Source organism: Elephas maximus, chromosome 18, assembly GCF_024166365.1.
Source record: "Elephas maximus indicus isolate mEleMax1 chromosome 18, mEleMax1 primary haplotype, whole genome shotgun sequence".
NCBI lineage: Eukaryota > Metazoa > Chordata > Mammalia > Proboscidea > Elephantidae > Elephas > Elephas maximus.
The window spans coordinates 35397061-35423251 of NC_064836.1; the positions used below are offsets into that span (position 1 = coordinate 35397061).

General features: G+C 40.7%; 1 protein-coding gene across 2 annotated transcripts in view; it reads left to right on the top strand.

Annotated features, from left to right (window-relative positions):
• CYYR1 (cysteine and tyrosine rich 1) overlaps positions 1-18038 on the top strand; it is a 129735-nt gene extending 111697 nt beyond the window's left edge. The window contains exon 4 of one of the 2 annotated variants that reach the window (XM_049858476.1): positions 15423-18038. In XM_049858476.1, coding sequence (XP_049714433.1) covers positions 15423-15553 — 131 coding nt within the window. In that variant the 3' untranslated portion in view covers positions 15554-18038. Of the gene's footprint in view, positions 1-15419 lie in introns of both variants that reach the window. The other variant, XM_049858475.1, reaches the window with a different exon arrangement.
• The last annotated feature ends 8153 nt before the right edge of the window (positions 18039-26191 follow it).

Below are 26191 nucleotides of genomic sequence, written 5' to 3' on the forward strand. Positions count from 1 at the left end.
ATGTGCCCCTCCCTGCAGCACCCTAATCCTCCTCACTGTACTCTACTTTTCTTTCCATATTGGAAAGGCATTAATGGGGAGAAGGGGGAGGGTCATTCTGTAGGTAACATTCAAGATATACATTTGTTTGATCAAGAAAATGTAATTAAAAGAAAAGTTTAAAATTTTTTTTAATTTTTTAATTTTATTTTCAGAGAAAATATACACAGCAGATCATACCCCCATTCAACTATTTCTACATGTAAAATTCAATGACAGTGGTTCCATACTTCACACTGTGTCACCATTCTCACTATCCCATCCCATATTATTTTACCACCATTGACTTACATAAACTGTATCATAAACTACTCAACTATGCTTTAGAGTTACTGTTGTCAGTTTGACCTGATATAGATAATTCTTTAAAAGACTACAGGGCTCAAGGCAAGCATTCTTTATTAACTCAGCTAAACTGTTATTTAGTTTGCAGATGACTTCAGGGGATAGTTTCAGTTTGAGCTTCCAAAATATTCCCAGGACAACAGATTTGGGGGTTTCTCCAGCCTCCATGGGCTCAGTAAGTCTAGACTCTGTAAGAAATTTTCAGTTCTGCCCCACATTTTCCCCTTTTTGACCAGGATTTATCCATTGAGTCCTTGATCAAAACATTCAGTAATGGTAGTTGGGCACCATCCATTTCTTCTGATCTCATGGCATAGGAGGCAGTAGTTTATGGAGGCAGTTAGACCTGCAGTTCAGTTCCTTCTCCAGCTCCTGGATCTCCTTCTTCCTCTGCTGCTCCAGGCTAATGCAGATCAATTGTTGTATCTTAGATGGCCACCTACAAGCTTTTAAGACCCCAAGTACTACTCATTGAACTGGAGAGTAGAACAGAAACTCCAAAATCAGTGTTGGGCCAATTGGCTGGATAGTCCCATGAAGCCATGACCCTAAGACTTTGAATCAATAGAACTAATCCCATGAAGTGTCTGTTTGGTTGTACCTGAGTAATATCAGCAACTGCTTTCTCTCTCTCCTTTTTTTTTTTTTTTTTGGTTGCCATTGTTTAAAAATATTTTTATAAAATATTTTATATTTTATTTCACCTTTCTATAAGTCTAAATCTTTAATAAAATTAGAATGTTGTTGTGTGTTGCTGAGTGGATTACAACTTGTAGCAACCCTAATGGACAGAGTAGAACTGCCCCAATTAGAAAATATAAAATGTCACTACTTTATTGTGAGGTTTTGTGTTTTCCTGGGTTTGAGGTTTCTATTTTGTGCACGGAAACATGGTTTTAAAACTTTATCATGGCACGATTTATACTGGCTGATCACAGCGGCGTGTTGCATTCTTAGTAAATGCATTGCCCTTGGAACTGAATAATGCAAGAAACATAATGAACCTTATGGTAAAAGCATTTTTCCTGCAGTAGGACGCAGTCTTCCAAAACATAATGTGCTTGATTGCTTCTCATTTCCTTCTCAAAATCACTAATTAAGCTTTTACTTAAAGGATAAGAAGATAACACACAATAGTATTAAATGCTTTCAAAATCTTTTGTCTATGAAAATATAAAATGTTTTTACTCACATTAATTAATTAACACTGTGACAATTGAGAAATCATCCAACTTACCATATAGTCAGACAGCTAGATAGATAAATGAGGAGGAAATAATTTAGTCAAGGTTATCCTATCCCTCAGTGGAAGTGCTCAGTGGAGAACCTTACGGCCAACATCATTAGTCTGCATTAGGGATAAGAGTACAAAAAGATGTCCTTCAGTTGCCACACCTGAGCTTTTTGGACAATGACCTTCCAAAATTCAGTTTTTCATCCCTACCATGTTTACATTTTAGGTAGAATGAACAAGTGTCCCCTTTAATTGCAATGATTTTTTTAAATCATCCATGTGAAGATAAGAAGTATTTGTCAAGTCCTCAAAGGTGCACACCAGCCCAGGGGTAAGGACTAGAAGGCAGGAGGGGACAGGAAAGCTGGTCATAGGGAACTCCAGATTGAGAAAGGAGAGTGTGGACATGTCATGGGGTTGTTAACCAAGGTCATAAAACAATATGTGTACTAACTGTTTAACGAGAAGACAGTTTGTTCTATAAACCTTCATCTAAAGTACAATTTTTAAAAAAAGAATTATTTGTCAATTCATACAAGGCATTTCTACTACTTTCCAGAACATCATTGTAAATGATGGAAAGTGAACATGTTCACCATTTTTAAAACAATAGGCTTGGATATGCTTACACACCTAAAACAGAATAATAAAGAAAAAATAAAATCAAAAAGCTTGACAAGATGTAAAAATCAAGTGCTGACAAAAAGAAAACAAGGGATGTCAATGCTATCAAGAAAAATGAGATTAAAGTACATTCTGAGTCCCCTGATAATAAAGTAAGATATATAAAATGATGATAAAAAGATATAAATATAAATAAGATATAAAAATAAAATTTTTTTAAGGTATATAAATTCATGATAGAAAGATAAATAGATAGATGGATGGATGGCTAGATAGATAAACGATGGAGAAAGGAATGACCCTTCCTTATAGAATAATGCCAACTGATAAATATGTAAGGAAGTTGTGGGTTGAAAGAATTATCAATAGATGCTAAATTCAGGTGGGGGGGGAGTTTGCTGAGGAAGAAGATATTTGTATGGTCTTCAAGTATCTCACCACAGATTTCTTATTAGTTACAAAGGGGAAAATAGTTACTACACATTGGAGAAGCCAGACAACACCTTGCCCAGGTGATCAAAATGAATGTCACCAAAGAGGGACAGAGGACATCATGCACCTTTGGGTGTGTTACTCTGAGGATGACACAAGGCCATGTATGTAGTATTCTGTCTAGGAGTTCACAGCCTGAATTTAGAATGAAAAAATTTCTGACAAGCCCAAATTGAGGAACATTCTATAAAATAGCTAGCCTATAGTCTTTAAGAGCTCTTGGAAATCGAACTTTGCATCATTGAGTTTACAAATGAGGGCGACCTTATCAGCATATATGTTGGATGTCAGAAGGCCTTTATGTACTCCTCAAATCTCATTAAAAACCAGTTGTCGCTGAGTCGATTCCAATTCACAGCAACCGTATAGGATAGAGTAGGACCACCCCATAGGGTTTCCAAGGAGCGGCTGGTGGATTCCAACTGCCGCCTTTTGGTTAGCAGCCGAGCTCTTAACTACTGCACATTAAAAAAAAAAAAAAAAAAAAAATTTAGACACCATAAACTCATACTCATACTAAAGAAAACTCATATATTTGTACTATTACAAAAAAGAAAACGTCATCTGATTTGTAACTTCTTTACCCATCAAAAATTCATACTGGAGCAACTCTCTGTAACTGTTGTGACTAGGAAGATGCCTTCATCTTGAAAATACAGCTAATGCTGGAGGGAAACAAAATAGATGCAATGAATGTGGTCAAAGCTTCTCTCAGGAAATATTTTTTCAGAATAAATCAGAGAATTCAAACAGGAGAGAAACTATGGATTTCCTGAAAGTGATAAAGCCTTCTTAGATGTCATATTAATTATACTTATAAAATAAATGCTGCGAAAAAGCTTTATGAATGTATCCTATGATGAAGTAGAGCTAGAACAAGTGTAGAATTTTAAAGAGTTTTGCTACAAATGGGAGGAGAAAATTGGAGTGAGCATGGAGTCAGAGTCTTTTTTTCCCACTGAGTATCTTGAATTTTGCCTGTATACTAATGGGAAAGATCAGGTATAAAAGGAAAAACTAATGGTTCAGAAGATAGAGGGGGTTACTAAAAAGCAGTATCTTTGAATAAGTGAAAGAATGGGATCCAATCCATAAGTAGAGAGCCCAGCCTGTGATGGGTTCAGGGACAATATTACCAGAGCAGAGGGAAGACAGTACATAGCCAGAGATGCAGTAACTTACAGGTTTGCTGGTGACATGATGAGGATGCTGCCTTCTAACTGTGTCTGTTTTATCAGTGAAACAAGAAGCATGTCATCTATTGAGAGTGAATGTGGTTAAGGAGGTATTTGAGGCTTAAGGACAGAGAAGAAAATATGAAACAGTAAGTAGTCTCAGAGTGGAGGAGTGAAATTCCTAAAGAAATGTATAATTTTCACACAGCACCCATATCCACCATACTTAAGAATATGGTCATTTGTTGCACGTGAACTCAATCAGCATGATTGTGCATTTTTCTCCAGCCCCGTTCAGCTCTTGGGTACAGGTCTAGGATAGCCCAAGTGTTGGATGTAATCAGAGTTAGGTTTTACCAGGCAATGAGGAGAGAAAGAGATAAGGGAGATGATGCTCAGTGCAAAGGAGTCTTTTTATTGATGGGCCATAAATCTAAACTGAATAAAGAGTGACACAAAGACACAAAAGAGGTGACATCAGTTGAAGTTTTTAAAAAAGTGACATCGGTAAATGGGAAATCCAGGTAAGATACAAGATTTGGCAGAATAGGTATTCTAGAAAAATCAAGGGTGATGATCAGATTTATGAATTAGGATATAAAATAGTGCCATGATTGGTCATGACAAGGCTGAGAAGAAAAAATTGTTGCTAGCTGCCATCAAGTCAGCAACTTCACATAAAACAGAGCAAAATTTTGGCCAGTTCTGCCATCTTTCGTGATTGTTAGTATGCTGGAGTCCATTGTTGTGGCCGCTGTGCGTTTTAAGTTCCTCCCAACCTCGGGGGCTTGTGTTCCAACATTGTATTGGACAATATTAGCGTTTTCATTGGCTGAGTTTTGGAAGTAGATCGCCAGGCCTTTCTTCCTGGACTGCCTTAGTCTGGAAGCTCCACTGAAACCTCCAGGTCAACCATGAGTGACCCTGCTGGTATTTGAAATACTGGTGGCATAGTTTACATCATCATAGCAATGTACAGGCCACCAGAGTACAACAAACTGACAGATGGGGTGGTTGGAGAAAAGGAATATTGAAGGTAAAAAAGTCAAGGGACTGAAGAGCAAGATTACGTGGATGTTGAAATCACCAAGAATGATAACAGAAGTCGTGAGGAAGAGAAAGACCCTGGGGCCCCATACTAAATCTTCAGTGAACAAGGGTTTGGGGCAGAAAGGACCACAGATATGGGTAACAAGGAACAGTAGAACATAGCATAACGTCATGGCATGTGCTACAAGAGAGATGAGGTTTTCATAGAGGGAGAATAGACAGCGGTTTGAAAAATGACAGCAAGGAGCACAGAGAACAGGCAGCACGCCTCCAGGCCTGGTGGTTTGTAGGATGTGGCAGAGAAAAAACAGCTCTGATTTGGGAGTGCTGCAAAGGAAGCCATCCTCTCATGGAAAATCAGATTTAAATTAGAGTAGAAAGGTGAAGTGAATTCACTTCTACTCTGTGATAACTGATACATTCTTCTCTCTTCTCAAAACTCAAAAAGCCTCTCGGCCCTTCTCACTCTCTGCAGTATTTCTCAGCAGATCCTGTTTCTCTGAGAAAATCGGCACAAGCAGAAGATAACTTCCTCATAATCTGAGTCACAGTAACGTGGTGAAGGGAATGAAGCGAGGTGAAGATACAGAGGCCATTTCTGATGATGCGCTTTGTTGTCCACAGAGCACAGTGAAAGGTGGTGGGGGAGAGTTGGGAAAACTAATCAGGTTAGATGTGCAAAGCCTTCCACAGTTAAGGATCTACAAAGAGGAGTAATTTGTGAGCTTGTCCTTCTCACAGTGACTGAGGCATGTAAAACATGATGGATGGTGGTCCATATCTATAAACCAGGGATAATCAGAGCATCTGTGTTCTAGGATTGCTGTGAGAATAGTCTGTTAACGGTACATATAAAGGCCCAGCACAGTTTCCAGCCCACAGTGAATGTGTAGTGAATGCTAAGTATTGGTTGGAATTTGACTGGTGGAACTGAAGTTTTTCTAATACAACAAAACCATGTCTTGAACCCTGACATTGCCCTTGGATCACAGAGGGCCACCATTGCCAAGGAAGATGACCTGATCAATCTACCCTCACACTATTTAAACTGTTTTAAAGAATAGGAAATACTAGGAACGTACCTAGTTCATGCTATGGAAGCAGCATAACTTTGGTCTCATAAGTATATCAGAAAAAAGACATCATTCATTAATAAAGAAGAAAACCCCAATGTATCAACACATAAATTGTATTCAGTGACTAGGGGAGGCTTTTCTCTGTAATGCAGCCCTGCAGAATAATACCCATTGCCAAGGAGCTGATTCCTACTTACAGTGACCCTATAGGACAAAGGAGAACTGCCCCCATGGGTTTCCAAGGAACAGCTGGTAGATTCAAACTGCTGGCTTTTTGTTTAGCAGCCATAGCTCTTAACCACTGTGCCATCAGAGCTCCAAAGCAGAACAATAGAAGATATCAATTAGGTCGAAAGAAAATATATGATCTCCATAGACGCCAAATATTAATTTGTTAAAGTTTAACACCCATTCATTTTTAACATCCTTTTAGTAAACATACACACAGGCACACAAGCTCACGCACGCACACACAAAGGAATGCAAGTGTACCTCAACACAACATAGACAGACTCCATTACAAACCAACAGCCAACATTGGATTTTATGAGGACTTGCTGGTGAAATTCCAGTCATAACATGGAATAAAACGATGGTGAAAACTTCACAGTATTTAAACACATTTTAACATTATTTTGAAGTTCTGGATAATGTAATAAAATGAGAAATTATAACGAAGAAATACAAATCTTGGGAAAAAAAGAACATGTTGAGGGTTGGCTCCTCAAAATATCACCAAGACAACCTGCTGATTAGACAAAGCGAAACCCTGGTGGCGTAGTGGTTAAGCGCTACAGCTGCTAACCAAAGGGTTGGCAGTTCGATTCTGCCAGGTGCTCCTTGAAAACTCTATGGGGCAGTTCTGCTCTGTCCTATAGGGTTGCTATGAGTCGGAATCGACTCAACGGCACTGGGTTTGGATTTTATTTTTTGGTCAGCATGAGCACTATCTTCAAAGAGTCTGTACAACATCTCAGAGTATGAAGGACAAGGTCAAGATATTTATGAGGTTCTGAAGTCTTGCTTAAGGCAGGTCTTTAAATACCTGCTTGATTAGGATTGGGTAAGGATCCCTGGTGGAGCAGTGGTTAAGTGCTCAGCTGCTAACCAAAAGATCAGTGGTTCGAACCCACTAACAGCTCCACTGGAGAAAGATGTGGAAGATTGTTGTTGTTAGGTGCCGTCGAGTCGACCCTATGCACAACAGAACGAAACGTGGCCTGGTTCTGCGCCATCCTTACAATCGTTGTTATGCTTGAGCTCATTGTCGCAGCCACTGCATCTATCCACCTCGGTGAGGGTCTTCCTCTTTTCTGCTGACCCTGTACTCTGCCAACCATGATGTCCTTCTCCAGGGACTGATCCTTCCTGACAGCATGTCCAAAGTTTTTAAGACCCAATCTCGCCATCCTTGCCTCTAAGGAGCATTCTGGCCGCATTTCTTCCAAGAGAGATTTGTTCGTTCTTTTGGCAGTCTATGGTATATTCAATATTCTTCTCCAACACCACAATTCAAAGGCATCCACTCTTCTTCAGTCTTCCTTATTCATTGTCCAGCTTTCACATGCAAAGGATGTGCTTGAAAATACCATGGCTTGGGTGAGGCACACCCTGTCTTCAGGGTGACATCTTTGCTCTTCAGCACTTTGAAGAGGTCTTTTGTAGCAGATTTGCCCAAGGCAATGTGTCTTTTGATTTCTTGACTGCTGCTTCCATGGCTGTTGATTGTGGATCCAAGTAAGATGAAATCCTTGACAACTTCAATCTTTTCTCCGTTTATCATGATATTGCTCATTGGTCCAGTTGTGAGGATTTTTTTTTTTTTTTTATGTTGAGGTACAATCCATACTGAAGGCTGTGGTCTTTGATCTTCATTAGTAAGTGCTTCAAGTCCTCTTCACTTTCAGCAAGCAAGGTTGTGTCATCTGCATAAAGCAGTTTGTTAATGAGTCTTCCTCCAATCTTGACACCCCTTTCTTCTTCATATAGTCCAGCTTCTCATATTATTTGTTCAGCATACAGATTAAATAGGTATGGTGAAAGAATACAACCCTGACGCACACCTCTCCTGACTTTAAACTAATCAGTATCCCCTTGTTCTGTCCGAACAACTGCCTCTTGATCTATGTAAAGGCTCCTCATGAGCACAAGTAAGTGTTCTGGAATTTCCATTCTTCGCAGTGTTGTCCATAGTTTGTTATGATCCACACAGTCAAATGCCTTTGCATAGTCAATAAAACACAGGTAAACATCCTTCTGGTATTCTCTGCTTTCAGCCAGGATCCATCTGACATCAGCAATGATATCCCTGGTTCCACGTCCTCTTCTGAAACCAGACTGAATTTCTGGCAGTCCCCTGTCGATATACTGCTGCAGCCGTTTTTGAATGATCTTCGGCAGAATTTTGCTTGCATGTGATATTAATGATATTGTTCTATAATTTCCACATTCAGTTGGATCACCTTTCTTGGGAATAGGCATAAATATGGATCTCTTCCAGTCAGTTGGCCAGGAAGCTGTCTTCCATATTTCTTGGCATACACAAGTGAGCACCTCCAGCGTTTCATCTGTTTGTTGAAACATCTCAATTGATATTATCAATTCCTGGAGCCTTGTTTTTCGCCAGTGCCTTCAGAGCAGCATGGACTTCTTCCTTCAGTACCATTGGTTCCTGATCATATGTCACCTCTTGAAATGGTTGAATATTGACTAATTCTTTTTGGTAAAATGACTCTGTGTATTCGTTCCATCTTCTTTTGATGCTTCCTGCGTCATTTAATATTTTCCCCATGGAATCCTTCACTATTGCAACTCGAGGCTTGAATTTTTTTCTTCAGTTCTTTCAGCTTAAGAAACGCCGAGCGTATTCTTCCCTTTTGGTTTTCCATCTCCAGCTCTTTGCACATGTCATTATAATACTTTACTTTGTCTTCTCGAGCTGCCCTTTGAAATTTTCTGTTCGGTTCTTTTACTTCATCAATTCTTCCTTTTGCTTTAGCTGCTCGACACTCAAGAGCAAGTTTCAGAGTCTCCTCTGACATCCATCTTGGTCTTTTCTTTCTTTCCTATCTTTTCAATGCCCTCTTGCTTTCTTCATGGATGATGTCCTTGATGTCATTCCACAACTCATCTGATCTTTGGTCACTAGTGTTCAATGCGTCAAATCTATTCTTGAGATGATCTCTAAATTCAGGTGGGATATATCCACATGTCTGTCAGTTTGTTATACCCTGAGGGCTTGCGTGTTGCTGTGAAGCTGGAAGCTATGCCACCGATATTCGGATACCAGCAGGGTCACCCATGGAGGACAGGTTTCAGCTGAGCTTCCAGACTAAGACAGACTAGGAGGAAGGACCCGGAAGTCTACTTCTGGAAAGCATTAGCCAGTGAAAACCTTATGAATAGCAGCGGAACATTGTGGAAGATTACAGCCTTAGAAATCCTATGGGGCAATTTTCCTCTGTCCTATAGAGTTGCTGTAAGATGGAATCGACTTGATGGCAACTGGTTTAACAGTTTAGAATTAGTGGACACAGAAAAGACCACCGGGTGTAGAAACTGTCATTTCATGCTTTCTTTAGAAGAGTTGATGAGTCTTTCAGAAGTTCCCTGCAATGAACAATAAACACTTTCTGGAATGAATCTTTCCGGGCAAGATTGTCCTAAAATAATTAAGCTATGTTGATGAAGGCAGTGGAATCGTAAAGTGATGTCAAAGTAGAGAGTAAGTTGTGTAGATGATTTCAATTTGCAGATCCTAAACATCATTATTTGCAGATATTATTTTTTTATGAACAGAAAATTAAAGAGACTGAGACTGACAGCAGATGACAAAATTCGGTAACGTAAAATAGTCAATTGATAAAAACAGAAATAGAAATCAGTGGTGGTCATACACAGCAGCAGTCGTCTACACTGTATGGCTGGTGCACGAATGAGAAGTGAAGCATGCAAAGTTCCCAGCATATTGTTTAGAACTTATCAGGCAGTTAATAAATGATAGCTATTATATTAGGAAACACCACAACAATGGACTCAAACATACCATTGATCATGAACATGGCAAAAGACCAGGCAGAATTTCATTCTGTTATACATTAGGTCACGATGAGTCGTACCCAACCAAAACCAACAACATTATATTAGTATAACATATGCTGAAATACCTAAACACAACAACAAAATGCACAAGTATTTAGTAATAATTTATTAAGGAAAATATTAAGGAGCCTTACACTAACTGCAGTTAGTGTTAGGCTCCTTAATATTTTCCTTAATAAGGTGCTGAAAATTATATTAGATGCTCCAAAACTAAAACTTTCAAAAACCACATGAAATCTACCAGTGAGAAAAATGAAGCTCAGCTAGATAGGTTGAGAAATTTGCCTAGGTTATACAAAACATAAGTGGTGGATCTGAGATTTAAGACATATATATCTTAACTCATTAACTATATAAAGGAAAAAAAAAAAGCTATAGAGTTTTATGGAGACCCAGGTGGCGTAGTGGTTAACCAAGAAGAAAACAAAGTGAAAGAAGTACATATTGCAACCACTTCAACACTTTCCAAATGAACGTGCAGTTTTATTTCAAAATCAATATAATTCCCACTAATTTTTCTTAGAACACATTAATCCTCAATTTCATCTAAAGTAAGAAATAATCATATTAGCGATTATCTTAAAAAGTAAGTCATGAGGGTCATCAGTTCCATCTGATATCAAAACAATTTAAAAGGAAAAAAAGAGATAGAGAGAGATAACCAAGTCATTGAAAGAGAACAGGTAAATTTGAATTTTACTTGTCATAAAACAACGGGAAAGGCGATGATTATTAAAGAGGGAGTGTCTTAGCTATGTAGTGCTTCGATAACCAAAACATACCACGAGAGAGTAGCTTTCAAGAACAGGAATTTATTGTCTCACAGTTTTGGAGGCTAGACATCCAAATCAGAGTACAGACTCTAGGGGAGGAGGGTCCTTCCTTGCTGGTAGTCCCGTGAATTCCTTGGCATTCCTTGGCCTCTACCCTTCCCCTGCGTGTCTCTGTATCTACTCTGTTCTTTTTATAACTCAGAAAGCGATTAGGTTTAGAATCCACTGTACTCTGGGATGACCTCATTAACATAAAAAAGAAAACCCTATTTACAAACAGGATTACATCCACAGAAACTTCAACACATATTTTGGGGGAGGACACATTTCAATCTATAAATGGAGACATTTAGGCAATTTGGTTTAACCAAAAGTAAGAGCTTAGAAAAAAGAAATGTTGATGCAAAAATACACCAAATAAGATAACATACACCTAAGGAAACATTACATATACAAGTTTAAATGGAAATGTGAGAAATAAACTGAACATGGATCAGATATCTGAACAAGAAGCCAAAAGTATAAGCTTGAAAACAACAAGGAAGAGATGAAAAAGATGAAGAATGATCTATTTTAACATAAGTTTGGTAAAAATAGTAAAATAAAATATACCATTTTGATAAAGAGTTACTATTAGAAGAAAAGATACATAATTATGTAACCTTAGTTATCTTAATCGTTATCTTAATTTTATCTTCATTCTCAGTAAGATTTCAGTTTATGAACTATCAGTTAAGAACAAATAATAGACAAGATGTGGGAAACTGGCAAACCTAGTAATTAATCAAAGGAATGAAGAATAAAGAGCTGTATTTTTTTATTTATTCAATGAGCAAAATTTTCAATGACAGCGCTCCTCTATGCCTTGCTACCACCAGTATAAGGTGAAACAATTCTTTTTGAAAATAGTTTCATACTGTGCTCTGAAATGCCAAAATGCAAGTTATTGGATCCAATTAGTCAATTCCTAGAAGAGTATTTCAAAATAATAAAAAGTCTATGTGTGAGTCTATGTGTGAGAAGATATTTATAATAATATTAAAAAAAATTAAGAGTAATCTCAAAATAAGAGGTCAATGGAATAGTATGCAGCCATTAATAATAAAGTTTATGAAGATTACGTAGCAGCTTGGAAAAGACTTGTGCTATTAAGTAAGGTGAAAACTGTATAGTTTTATATGACTGCAAAGATAAATACTCAAACGGAAATGGAAAATGACTGAAGCATATACTACATAATATATTAATTCATATATTATTTAAATGTATTAAATTTCATATTAATATACAAAGATATTACATATTATATAAAGGTATTATTTTCCTGTTACCATTTTTTCTATAATGTCGCATAGTTTCTATACACCATGCACCTTCCACCCACATTCATTTTGGAAATGTTGGCCTGCCTGGGCTGAAAACACAAAATTCTTTCTCTGAATTTCATAGCACCCCCAATCTTTTTAATATTGTAAAAATGTTAATAGTTGCCATTGAGTTGAGCCCAACTCATACAGACTCATGTGGGTCAGTGTAGAGCTGTACTCCATAAGGTTTTCAATGGCTGAATTTTCAGAGGTAGATTGCCAGGCCTTTCTTCTAGGGTACCTCTGGGTGGCCTAGAACTTCCAACCTTTTGGTTAGCAACAGAGCACTTAACTCTTTGCCACTCAGGGTCTCTTTTTATAATCAGATATTGTGAATAAATGGATATTTACTTAAAAAATGGAATATCAGTTATGAAAGAATTTCAAAGGCACCATAGCCCCAGCTTCATCTATATATTTTTTTAAATGATTTGATGTGTGAAAAAGAACAAAACCTCTTGGGTTATTCAGGAATTCTAAAACTGATACCTCAAAGAGTTTTTGTTGTTGTCATTGTTTTTACTGAAACCTTATCTGCAAAGAAACAATAGTAGTACCCTCCACAATTATACAGTATTATTTCAAAATGCCTTCCAGGGATTAATATTATTCAAGACACTCCATGTTTATTTCATAATGAGTCGTCCTCAAAATATCATTCTTCAGAATTATCACTTTATCAAAATTCAAAAGTTATATGAACGAAAGAACACTTTCTTATCTCTGATTTTCACGTCCGACATGCAGCTATATAAACCACAGGGATTCTCCTTGAAACATGTCCCAGCAGTTTTTCTGCAGATGGGGAAATAGAAACGCTTTGTTACCGAAGCGTAAATACACGCTATGACTTCATGACAGAGAATGATGTCCGCTGGGAGGCAGGGAGATGCTTCAACAGGAAAACAGTGTGGAACCACAAGCTCGTAAGAAGGCGTTGAATGGGTATCCAGCTGTAACTTCCTATTTTACATGGGGGCTGCAGGGTGGTAGCTCTTGGATTGGATGAGGTTTATTATAAACCTCTTTGTCTCAGTCCTCCCAGGCATAAGGAAGCAAAGGAGTGGGTGTAATGCAGAAGGCATGAGTGTTTTGACTCCATAGAAGTCCCTCACTTTGTCACAGAAAACAAAGCTTGCGGCAGCCAGGCTTCCCAGGGTCAGGGAGACATTCTGAAGGAGCTGTGGAGAAGCTGTAAACATTGTTGCTGTGTTCTTTGCGGGGTTGTGTCCTCTGCCCTGAGCCTGCTCAAAGCCCTGGAGACTTTCAAAGCTTAAGACCCAGTTGGGGGGGGGCGGTGCGGAGGACAGCAGGAAGGGGTTCAAATCCACTCAGCAGCAACTGGTTTTTGTTAGCCTTGTGACTGAAGCTACATTCACAGTTCACAATTAAAGCACAACAATTTCCAAGGAGAATCAAAATCTTAAAGATACCTCAGCTCCTGGGGTATCAGCAGCACCGTGGCTGTGCCGAGGGTCTCTAAGGAGGGTGCTGAGATGTTTGGCTTTTGAAATCATGGATAAATTCCACCACGAGGAGTACTTCTTCCCCAGCCCTGGAGGTGGGATTGAGATCACTGTGGAATAGTTATCTACATATAGTTGTAATAAAAAATAAGGGGTATTAAATGTGCTTTAAAAACATACCAATATATATTAGAGTAAAACATTAAGAAAATTTCCCAATTAAGATTTGGGAGATTCTACTCATTATCTCCATTCCCAAATCTGCTTCCTTATTTCTGTAATGGTGCCACTACCCTCCCAATCACGGGCGGCCAATACCTCGACACCTTCTTTCACCTCCAACCACTTTCTCCACATCGCCAGTCATCACCTAAGCATTGAAGCTCAATTCGAGGGCTCCCACAAAAAAAGAAGCTCAATTCGAGGGCTCCCACAGTTTATTTATTTTCCTCATTGCCGTGTTGTTATTGTTGTTAGCTACCATGGAGTTGGCCCCTGACTCATGGTGACCCTCCAAACAACAGAACAAAAAACTCTCTAGTCCTGAGCCATCTCCATGATCAGCTGCAGATCAGACCGTTATGATCCATAGGGTTTTCATTGGCTAATTTTTTTTTTTAATTTTCAGAAGTAGGTCACCAGGCCTTTCTTCCTAGTCTCTCAGTCTGGAAGCTCTGCTGAAAACTGTTCAGCATCACAGTAGCATGAAAGCCTCTACTGACAGAAGGGTGGTGGCTGCACGTGAGGTGCATTGGCCAGGAGTTGAACCAGGTCTTCCACACGGAAGACAGGAATTCTACCCCTGAACTACCGGCGCCCCCATGGAGGAATTGATAACCCTTTATGTATTCTATCACATCATCTCACCTTTTCTTCAGTCCATTTCAGTCCACATTGCTGAGAGTTATCTTCCCAAACACCAGTACCAGTCTTGTCACTATCATATTCAAACATGCCTACATCACACGCTCCTTATGTGACCATCAAAGCCCGCTGTGATGATACGACCAGACTCCTTGGTGTCTTTTCTCCTTTCTCATCTTTGTGTATATTTTCCTTGAAAGAAAGTGCCCTCCTGCTTATGAGCCTATTCTCAAGCTTAAATTGCCTCTTAGCCCCATCTCTGTCTGCGCCATCAGCATCATATTCCTAAGAAACTTTCCCCAAGCCACCAATTCTAAACATTTTGGCTCATGGCACATTTTGTAGCATTCACCCTTTCATACATACACATCACTAACCTGATAAAACTAAGCTTTTTTACAGACAAAAATTCTATCCCCTCCCAAAGAACCTAGCCCAGTGGCTTAAAGCAGTGTTGTTTTTGTTAGGTGCCATCAAGTTGCTTCAGACTCATAGCAACCTTATGTACTACATAATGAAACACTGCCCGGTCCTGCAACATCCTCACAATTGTTATGCTTAAGCCTTCTGTTGCAGCCACTGTGTCAATCCATCTCGTTGAGGGTCTTCCTCTTTCTCGCTGACCCTCTACTTTACCAAGCAGGGTGTCCTTCTCCAGGGGCTGATTTCCCCTGAAACTCAGAATGTTCCTTGAAGCAAGGATGGCGAGGCTACGTCTCACATGCTTTGGACACATTGTCAGGAGGGATCTTAAAAACAGTAGACGCTCAATATTTGCTGCACGACTGATGCTATTGTCCTCTTCTTTTTCAGTAGCACCTCCGCCCTATAGTTATGAGCATGAGATGGAATACTCTGCGGACTTGCCTCCACCCTACTCGCCAGCACCACAGGCTTCAGTACAGCGGTCGCCACCACCTCCATATCCTGGGAATTCAAGGAAATAATCCTACTCCCAGGGCAGAATACATGCCCATTGGTGATCTTGCCTGGAACAAAAATGCCTCTACTTAGAAACTGATGGAAGAGAATTGCTCTACAGAATACTTTTTGGGGTCAGGCAATATTTCAGGTGAAAGGTCCAGATTAAGAGATAAAGGTTTTCTACCCTGCTCAGTTTGAGTCCACTGTTTGAGTCCCATGGACTCAAACATACCAACAATCATGAAGATGGCAAGGTTTCGTTCTGTTACACATAAAGTCACCATGAGTTGGAGCCAAATCTACGGCAGCTCACACCACCACCACCCTGCTCAGACCTGACCTCATCTAGAGTATTATGCTTGGGTCTCTGGGTACCAACTTTTAGGAGATTTACTGACAGATATAAACACATTCAGAGAAGAGTAATGAGATTGACAGAACACCTGAAAATTATGTTGCTTGAGGGATAGATGAAGAAAATAGCGACATCGATCCTGGAAAAGAGAAGACACATGTAGAACAGGAAGATGGCTCGGCTTACAGAAACAACTTCATCTGCGAAACTTGAAATTTTAGAACAGGAAATGACCAGTCTTTCATTCATTAATAAATGCATACTGAGCGCTTGAGCGCCTCCTGTGTACCCTGCACTGTTGGAAACACTGGATGGAAGTTACAAGGAGGACATTCGTTCAGTATAAGAAAAAACATTTTAACCATTGGATCTTTCTTATTGACTAGGTTACTTTGTGACGCTCCCTGTTACCAAGACTTTGCAAAGAGAACGTGGCTGACTATCTGGTAGAGAAATGTACCAGAAGGGACACCTAAGTCAAATGTTAGATGGGCTTATTGGAACCCAAAAGTTCTGTTCATGTTTTAGGTAGGTATGGGGTGAATTTTTTTGCTCCCAAAAATGAAAACACAGGTATAGTTGAGTCTTATCCATTTAATTTGAGAGTTAAAATAAAATCAAAAGGACTCAACAGGTGCTTAAAGCCAAGAATATGTCAGCGCTGGCAACTGCCACCTAAAACCATCTAGCTTTATTTAGAGGATGACAAAGGTTATTCCAACTGTGAAAAGAAAAAAACGTATCAAGTTCCACAGGCAAAAGATAAGACGCCAAATTTTGCCACTGGATTTTACATCGGGGAGTAAAATCTCAGACCTTTACCATGAAGATAGACACTAGGCTTACAAAAAAAATAATAAAAATAAAAGGGAAAAAAGAAGTTTGGAACCCTTCTGTGGAATTCCACTCAAATATAGTTTAGACATTTTTTATTTCTTTCCTGGAAAATTTTCATCATCCAGTCCCTTGGAAAAGTTGCACAGTTCATGGCAAGGTGAAGATACTGATATCAAAAACATACCTTTGACCAAAATGCACAGTTTATGAAGTGCCTACTTTTGGGTATAAAAGCTTTAATAAATAATTCTAACGTGCCATATTTTGCTGCAAGTGACCTTAAAATTTACCTTTTTATTTGGGTCCTTTTGTGTATTTACACTGAACAAATGTTGGGAATAGATAATGGGATTTTTGGGTCACTTTACAACTAAATCTAAAAAGTTTTCAGCAATATCATCACCATAATTCAATGAAATTCCCCAAATGTTGCTAAGAATTTTTGCAGACTAAAACAATCAAAAGAAATGTCTTCAGGTATAAAAAATTATAGCTCCCATCTTTTTAGTTTGAAATTTAGCAGCTAATATAAGTAACATATTTTATTTTCAAATCCCTACACTTAATAGTGTATTGATGTGACTGAAATACAGTCTAAATGCCGGTGAGTTCTGAAGGCTTCATTTGTTTTGAATGGCTCACTTGATTCCTAGGCACTGATGATTGTCTTAATTATGAAGACACAAATTCTTCAAGGGTTCCAGCCTATTCTATGGAAGAGCCCCTGACTTGCATGAGAACGTTAGTACAGTTTTAACAGTACATGTGCTTTAAATTTATTTCTCTTCTGACCCAGTTACACTGAAGCTATACAATTCAAAGTGTCAGGGTCCCCTTGAATTTCAGAAGGTTGTTTCTAAATGCTCCTTAATTCCTTAAGAAAAATGGAAAAGAAAGCACCCATGGAAGTTGAATTCTTATCATTTTTGCCATCAATAAGTGTTTGCTGTGTTTCTCCTGAATCCTGCAAACATTACCCATGCAGGAGCCATTTCAATCCACTCCATCTCTCTTCTTTGACTTGTTTATGGCCTCCCTTAAGGCATATCACAAATCCATAGACCTACCATAGATGAATATTTTTACTGTATGTATTTAATTTCACCATAACATGAATGTGCACATTATCAGTATAGACTTTTGGAGTTCACTGATGGTTTTCATGGATGATGCTTCTCGGGGGGAAATAGTATATGATGTCAAAGCTTTAGATTACAGTTATTTAAGAATGTATGTATTTACCATGGCCAAAGTGTTTACAACAAGCAATAAAAGGGAAGAACTCACTGTAACAAGGGTTATATTTTAGTTGTCCTGTGTTCATTTTTCACTCTCCCTCCATTCCTGCTGATTTAGCCTCACTCCTTTGTATAGGAGGGGCTCCTAGGTGGTGCCAACAGGTAAGCACTTGACTACTAACCACAAGGTTGGTAGTTTGAATACACCCAGAGTTGCCTCAGAAGAATGACCTGGCGATCTACCTCTGAAAAACCAGCTATTGAAAACCCTGTGGAGCACGGTTCTGCTCTGACACACATGGGGGCAAAATGAGTTGGAATCCACGCAGCAGCAACTGTTTTGTTTGTTTGTTGCTGTACAGGAAACACGGTACTGGGACCAGATCAGTTTTATTTTGAATGCTGGCTCTTCCTTTTGTGGTTTGAGACAGGCCATTTAGTCTCTCTGAGATCCAGCTTCTTGCTCTGGAAATCATAAATAATAGAATTGGCCTCACCATGTTTTGTGAAAATTGGGTGAATACACATGAAATTGCAAGTAGAGTGCCTGGCACATAGAAAATGTTCTATAAAAATTAGCCAAAAATAAATTAACAAAAAGAACAATATAATGATAACAACCTCGAGAACTGCACGATCCAACACAACAGCCACCGTCTATCTATTTAAATTCAGGAGCTATGGTGGCAAAGTGGTTAAATGTTTGGCTATCAACCAAAAGGTGGGCAGTTCGAATCCACCAGCTGCTCCTTGGAAACCCTATGGGGCAGTTGGAATGATATTAAATAAAAGTTCAGTTCCTCAGTTTCACTAGCCACATTTCAAGTGTTTCAAAGACGCATGTAGCTAGTGGCTATGTTGGTGGCAGCGCTGCTCTAGAAAATTCTCTATGTGAAGCACAATGAGGTAGGAAGAAGTTGAAGAAGAAGCTGCTCCAGTCACGCTGTCCAGGAGCAACTGTGGACTTTGTGGGTTAATTGTGATGTTCTTCCATGGATATGTGAGGAGACCTTTGCAGTGGAAGTAAAGCGTGTCCTGCAGGGGAATTCATGAGTACTAAGGGACCTATCCAGGCTCCCTTGAGGGCTAGAGGTAGGGAAGCTGCTGCAAGAGCTGATGGGCTGCTGGTAAAGGAGAGACCCTGGCATCTTGGTCATCTAGAGCTGCTATAACAGAAATACCACAAGTGAATGGCTTTAACAAACAGAAGTTTATTCTCTCACAGTCCAGTAGGCTAGAAGTCTGAATTCAGGGTGCCAGATCCAGGGGAAGGCTTTCCGTCTCTGTTGGCTCTGGAGGAAGGTCCTTGTCATCAGTCTTCTCTTTGTCTGGGAGCATCTCAGTGCAGGAATCTCAGGTCCAAAGGACGCCCTCTGCTCTTACCACTGCTTTCTTGGTGGTATGATGTCGCCCCTGTCTGCTCTCTTCCCTTTCCTTATTTCTCTTGAGAGATGAAAGATGGTGCAGGCCACACCCCAGGAAAACTTCCTTTACATTGGCTCAGGGATGTGACCTGGGTAAGGGTGTTACAATTCCACCCGAATCCTCTTAGCATAAAATGACAATCACAAAATGAAGGACAACCACACAATACTATAATCATGGCCTAACCAAGTTGACACATATTTTGGGGGGACACAAGTCAATCCTTGACACCTCGGCTGGCCCAGGAGCTGGTGAGAAGGAGGTACAACCTGTTCTCAGATTCAACCCATTTCTGCAATAGCCTCGCTCAGCCACAGAAGCCACTATAAGAGCATGCAGGGCTGCCAAAATCTCCCTGCAGGGCAGCACAGGGGTGGCAGCTTCTGTTGTTTCATAGCCTGGGTCCCACCGCCAAAGGAGAGTAGCGCTCACCACTCACCTGCCCAACTCCTAACTTTCCTTGTTCAGCCAAAGCCATTTCGCCAACTTCTGGTTATAGATGTGGTAGTATCCAGCACACATAGACTGTATACTGAGCCCTTCAAATACTAGAGCTCTGAGTGCTATTGCTTTATTTTTAACTTGATTAAAACAACCAAACACTTATTTTTAAAAAAAAAAAAAAAAAAACAGCAACAACAATGCCCGAATGCCAAAGTCACATGGTCAGGTAACAGTCAGCACATAGGCTCTTCACCAGTGTCTGAATCACAACCTGTATTTGATGTTCTGATTACAGGCTCAACCCGCAAGAGATACATCTGAACTTGTTGAAGTTCAATGCTCTTCTGGTACAACCTCACTGTGTGGTATGGTCCAGGTCAAGGTGGCTCAGGACCTTCAGAAAGAGGAAAAGGACCGTCTTGTTTTCCTAGGGCTACCTTAGCAAAGAACCACAAACTGGGTGGCTTAAAACAGCAGAAACTTCTCTCACAGTTCCAGAGCGCAGAAGTCTGAGATCAAGGTACCTGCAGGGCCTTGCTCTCTCTACAAGCTCTAAAGAAGATCCTCCCTTGCCTCTTCTAGCTTCTGGAGGCCCCAGGCGTTCCTTGCATTTGTTACTGTTGTTGTAAGATGCCATTGAGTTAGTTCTGACTCATAGTGACCCTATAGGACAAAGTAGAACTGCCCCATACGATTTCCAAAGCTGTAATCTTTACAGAAGCAGACTGCCACATCTTTCTTCCACAGAGCAGCTGGTAGGATCAAACCACTATGTCACCAGGACTCCTGTAAAGATTATAGCCTTGGAAACCTGGGGGCAGAGTTTTCTACTCTGTCCCTGTAGGGCTGATACGAGTTAGAAACAATTTGAGAGCAATAGGTTTGGTTTTGGTTTGGTATTGCTGTGTAACAAATGACCCCAAAACTTATTGGCTTGAAGCAGCAACATTTAGTATCTCAGTTTCTGTGGTTCAAGAAACTAGGCCCGGCTTAGCTAGGTCCTCTGGCTCAGAGTCTCTCAGAGGCTGCACTCAGGGTGTCAGCCATAGCCACTGCCACATCTCAAGGCTCAAATGGAGAAGAATCTGCTTCTAACCTCATTCATATGGCTGTTAACACAGTCCAGTTCCTCTCAGGCTTTTGGACTGGGGGTTTCAGTTCCTCACCAGCTGTTGTCTAGAGGCCACTCTTAATTCCTTGCTGTATGGACTCCTCTACAGGGTAACTAGGGAAACCCTGGTGGCGTAGGGGTTAAGAGCTATGGTTGCTAACCAAATGATCAGCAGTTCAAATCCACCAGGCCCTACTTGGAAACCATATGGGGCAGTTCTATGCTGTCCTGTAGGGTCGCTATGTGTCGGAATTGACTCGATGACAAGAGGTTTGGTTTGGTTTTGGTATAGGGTAACTGGAGACCTGGTGGCACAGTGGTTAAGAGCTCGGCTGCTAACCAAAATGTCGGCAGTTGGAATTCACCACGCATCCTTGGAAACCCTATGGGGCAGTTCTACTCTGTCCTATAGGGTCACTATGAGTCAGAATCAACTAAACAGCAACAGGTTTTATAGGGCAACTTAGTCCATGAGTGGCACAGATGGTTACGAGCTTGACTACTAACCAAAATGTTAGCCGTCTGAACCCACCTAAAGGTACCTCGGGAGAAATGCCTGGTGATTTGTTTCCAAAAAGTCCCAGCCTTGAAAACCCTATGGAGGAATTCTCTATACACATGGGTTTGCCATGAGTTGGAATTGACTGAGCAGCAACTAACAACAACGACAGCATAGAGCAACGGAAAAGGTGTCACTTGCTTCCCCAGAGCAATCAAACAAGAAGATCCACAGAGAGTGCTACCAAAAGTAAGAATGCCACCAAGACAGAAGTCACAGACTTTTAAAACCTAACTTTGGAAGTGACATCCCATCACATCTGCCATATTCTATTCACTAGAAGCAGGTGACTAGGTCCAGTCCACCCAAAAGAGGGAAGTTACACAAGAGCATGAACACTAAAAGTCTGCCTACCACAGCAAGGATATTTTACTTCACCCTGGTGGTTAAGAGCCTTGCGGCTAACCAAAAGGTCAGCAGTTCAAATCCAGCAGCTGCTTCTTGGAAACCCTATGGGGCAGTTCTACTCTGTCCTGTAGGATCTCTATGACAGCAACGGTAAGTCCATTATTTGGAGTCCCTGGGTAGTACAAACAATCAATGTGCTAGGCTGCTAGTTGAAATGTTATCAGTTCCAGTTCACCCAGAGGTGCCTCAGAAAAAAGGCCTGGCAATCTACCTCCAAAAAAATCAATCATTGATTTTAGAATCTTGAGGCAGATGGATCTACAAGTCCAGGGGCTCCAAGGATTGCCAGCTACCAGAAGTTGAAATAGACAAAAAAGGATCTCCCCCTAGAGCAGGCACCCTAAATTCGGATGTCCGGCCTCCTGAATTGTAAGAAAATAAATTTCTGTTCTTTAAAACCACCCACTTGTGGTATTTCTGTTACAACAGCACTAAGAAACTAAGACAGTGATATAGGAAAAACACCTTCCCTCTAACGAGAACTCAGGGCACAACACCTGAAAGAATCTCTGCTCCACACTTGGCTCTGATCAAGGTGCTTTTATCAAGTTGGCCAGGGTAGAACGGAGCCAGCAACATTCCTAGGGCCACGTTGACTCTGGAAGTGCTGCATTCCTAAGGGGACGTTGAAAGGAGACGTGTTTCTCGTAAATGTCAATTATGAGCTGTACTCAAGCCTACGCGCAGCTTGGCAGGGAAGGAACTGCAAGCCCGCATACCTTTATGGGCAAGTTTTAACGTGGTGCCACCTCTAACCTTTCTTTCAACTCTGGTCCAAACATACATTCTTAATGAAGAAAAGGCTTCAAGATGTTTCCAGTTGAGTGTTCTGTAGATCAAATTGCTAACTACCTAATCCTGAATGTTGCTGTTAGCTGCCCTAGAGTTGCCCCCCAACTCATGGCAACCCCATGGGCAGTGGAACAAAATGCTGCCTGGCCCATTACCATCCCCGTGATCAGTGGTGGGTCAGATCATTGTGATTCCTAGGATTTTCATTGGCTGATCTCTGGAAGTAGATTGCAGAACCCTTCTTCCTAGGCTCTCTTTGTCTGGAAGTTCCACTGAATCCTGTTCAGCATCATAGCAACACACAAGCTCCACTGACAGATGGGTGCTGGCTGAGCACAAGGTGCACTGGCTGGAACTCGAACCCGAGCCTCTCGCTTGGGAGGTGAGAATTCTACCACTGAACCGCCAATGCCCCGTGCCTGAATACCTTTTGGATACACGAATCCAAAGAAATGTTTGGAACTGCAGAAGCATGGGTTGGAAATATTTGCTTTCTCTGAATGCAACAGGAAGGGGTAATTGGTAGAAAAGATTGTTCGCGGTTAGACTCTGACTCCTGTATCGGCTCTGCTGCCCCTCCTCTCAGCCCAGCCATGAGCAGCCTTTGGGGGTGTGCCACCTGCCATTTCCAAGCAGGACGAGGAGGCAGAGGAATTATTTCCGGAATCGCGTTTGGTCATGTGTGATAGATGAATCTCACACTGTCTTTGGGCCTGAAAGTTGAATAATGTAGTTTTTTTTTTTTTTTTTTTCTGACGAAGCTCCAAAGAGAACTAAATGATCTGATTTTTCCATTTTTGTAGCGTATTGCCTGTTAGCATCTCGGTTATCACACGTCTTGTGTATCACCTTCTCTGCTGAGTGAGAAGCCACTGGAAAGCAGTTCAGAAGGATTCAGTAGCGAGAGTCCCACTCCATCTGCTTTGGCTGTGAAATGCATTGGAAGTCCCAGTCCACTGAACTCCTTCTCCCTCCCTGAACACAAACTCCCCTACTGCCATGCTTTGGGGGGGCCAGGCCCCTTCCTTCCTCTGTCAACACTGGTAATTTCTCCATTTGGAACTAATTGTTTCCACTTTTGGCCTTTTTTTGTGCCTATTTGTATCTCCTTTTAAGGGTCCCTGGGTGGCTGGCGCAAAGAGTTTGCATTTGGCAGCTAACATTAAGGTTGGCAGTTGTAAACCACCCAGCGGTGCTGTGTGAGAAAGGCCTAGCAATCTGCTTCCACAAAGATTACAGCAAAAAAAAAAAAAAAAAAACCCTATGGAGCAGCTCTACTCTGTAACATATGGGGTTGCCATGAGTCGGAATCGACTCAATGGCAATAGGCTTGGTTTGGTTTAGTATATTGTTTATTGCCTGTCATGCCCATTACCTATTGCCGTTGAGTCAATTCAGGCTCCTAGGGACCCTATAGAACAGGGTAGGACTGCCCCATAGGGTTTCCAAGGACCGGCTTGTGGACTCGAACTGCTGACCTTTTGGTTAGCAGCTGAGCTCTTCACCACTATACCACCAGTGCCTGTTGTAGAGTTGTTTAAATGTCTGTCTCCCCGAGAAGACTGTTTGGGAGCAAGGGCTGTCCCTTGGATAATTTGTAGTTCCCGGGGGCACTTACATGAAATAACTTACCAAATTTACTAGCTGAGGAAATAATGATATTTGACATTGAGCCGTTGCCATCGACAGCCCTAGCACTTATCCACTACGCCACCAGGGCTTCATATTTGACATTAAAGAATGTTAAAACAACCTCAAGAATTAGAGGAAGTGAGTTTATAGTGTGTAGCATATCCTAAGTGGGGTCCATAATGCAAGATTTGGGCCAGAGAACAGGACTAAAGGCCATGGTGTTGTAGTTCTTAATTGACGATACATGTCAATCCAAATACAGCTGGGTTGTACCATTAGGCACAGTATTATTACGTGTCTATTCAAGCAAGAGAACACTCTCATCTTGATTCACTCGTTTAGCGGGAGCAAGACAATGTGCCAATATGGAAGAGGCACTGTTATAATTTTTCAAATTAAATTTGACCTCATTTTTTACGTAAAGACAATAATTAAAAAAAAAAATTACCATAGAGTCAATTCTTTCATAGCAACCCTGTAGGACAGAGTAGAACTACCCAATGGGGTTTCCAAGACTGTAGTCTTTACAGAAGCAGATTCCACATCTTTCTCCAGCAAAGCAATAGATGTGTTCCAACCGCCAACCCTTCAGTGAGCAGGCAAGCACTTTAACTGCTGTGCCACCAGGGCTCCTCATTAAAAAAAAAAAGAATACCAACCAAATATCAGAAAAAAATTGCCTCATTAATCACATTTCCATTGAATGGATTCTAATGTATTTAGACTTCAAAAGCAGTGTCCAAAGGATTTGCCAAATGCATTTTTACTAAAATAAAATGCTTTCCTTTGCACATTACCATTTTTTCAGGGTCTGTTGAAATATGTAGAGAGAGTATTTATCCCAGTTCTGAAAAGCAGTGATGCCACTATAAAAAAGATTATTTCTCCATAGAATTATCCCTCAAAATTTATCATAAATAACAACACCAATAATAATAATAGTTCATGTTAGTTGTACCAGGCACTTATCAAGTACTTTGTATTCAATTCATATTTACATCTTCTCCTAGCCCCGTTTGTGTCAGAGTAGAACTGTGCTCCATAAGGTTTTTTTTTTTAGATTGTACTTTAGATGAAGGTTTACAAAAACTAGCTTCTCATTAAACGGTTAGTACACATATTGTTTTATGACGTTGGTTAACAACCCCACGACATGTCAACACTCTCCCTTCTCAAACTTGGGTTCCATATTACCAGCTTTCCTGTCCCCTCCTGCCTTCAAGTCCTTGTCCTTGGGCTGGTGTGCTCCTTTAGTCTTGTTTTGTTTTATGGGCCTGTTCAATCTCCAGCTCAAGGGTGAACCTCAGAAGTGACTTCATTACTGAGCTAAAAGGGTGTCCGGGGGCCATACTCTCAGGGTTTCTCCAGTCTCTGTCAGGCCAGTAAGTCTGGCCTTTCTTTTTGAGTTAGAATTTTGTTCCACATTTTTCTCCATCTCTATCCAAGACCATCTATTGTGATCCTTGTCAGAGCAGTCAGTGGTGGTAGCCTGGCACCATCTAGTTATACGGGACTCAGTCTGGTGGAGGCCGTGGTAGTTGTGGTCCATTAGTCCTTTGGACTAATCTTTCCCTTGTATCTTTAGTTTTCTTCATTCTCCCTTGCTCCCAAAAGGGTGAGGTCAGTGGAGTTTCTTCCATAGTGTTTTCAACAACTGATTTTCAGAAGTAGATAACCAGGTCTTTCTTCCAAGGTGCCTCTGGGTGTAACTTTCAATCTTTTGGCAAGCAGCCAAGCATGTTAACCAAAGTTTGCACCTCTCAAGCACTCCAGCCCCATGGTGCAGGTATTATTATCATCTCTACTGTGCAGGTGCCCTGGTGGCACAGTGGTTAAGAGCTCGGCTGCTAAACAAGAGGT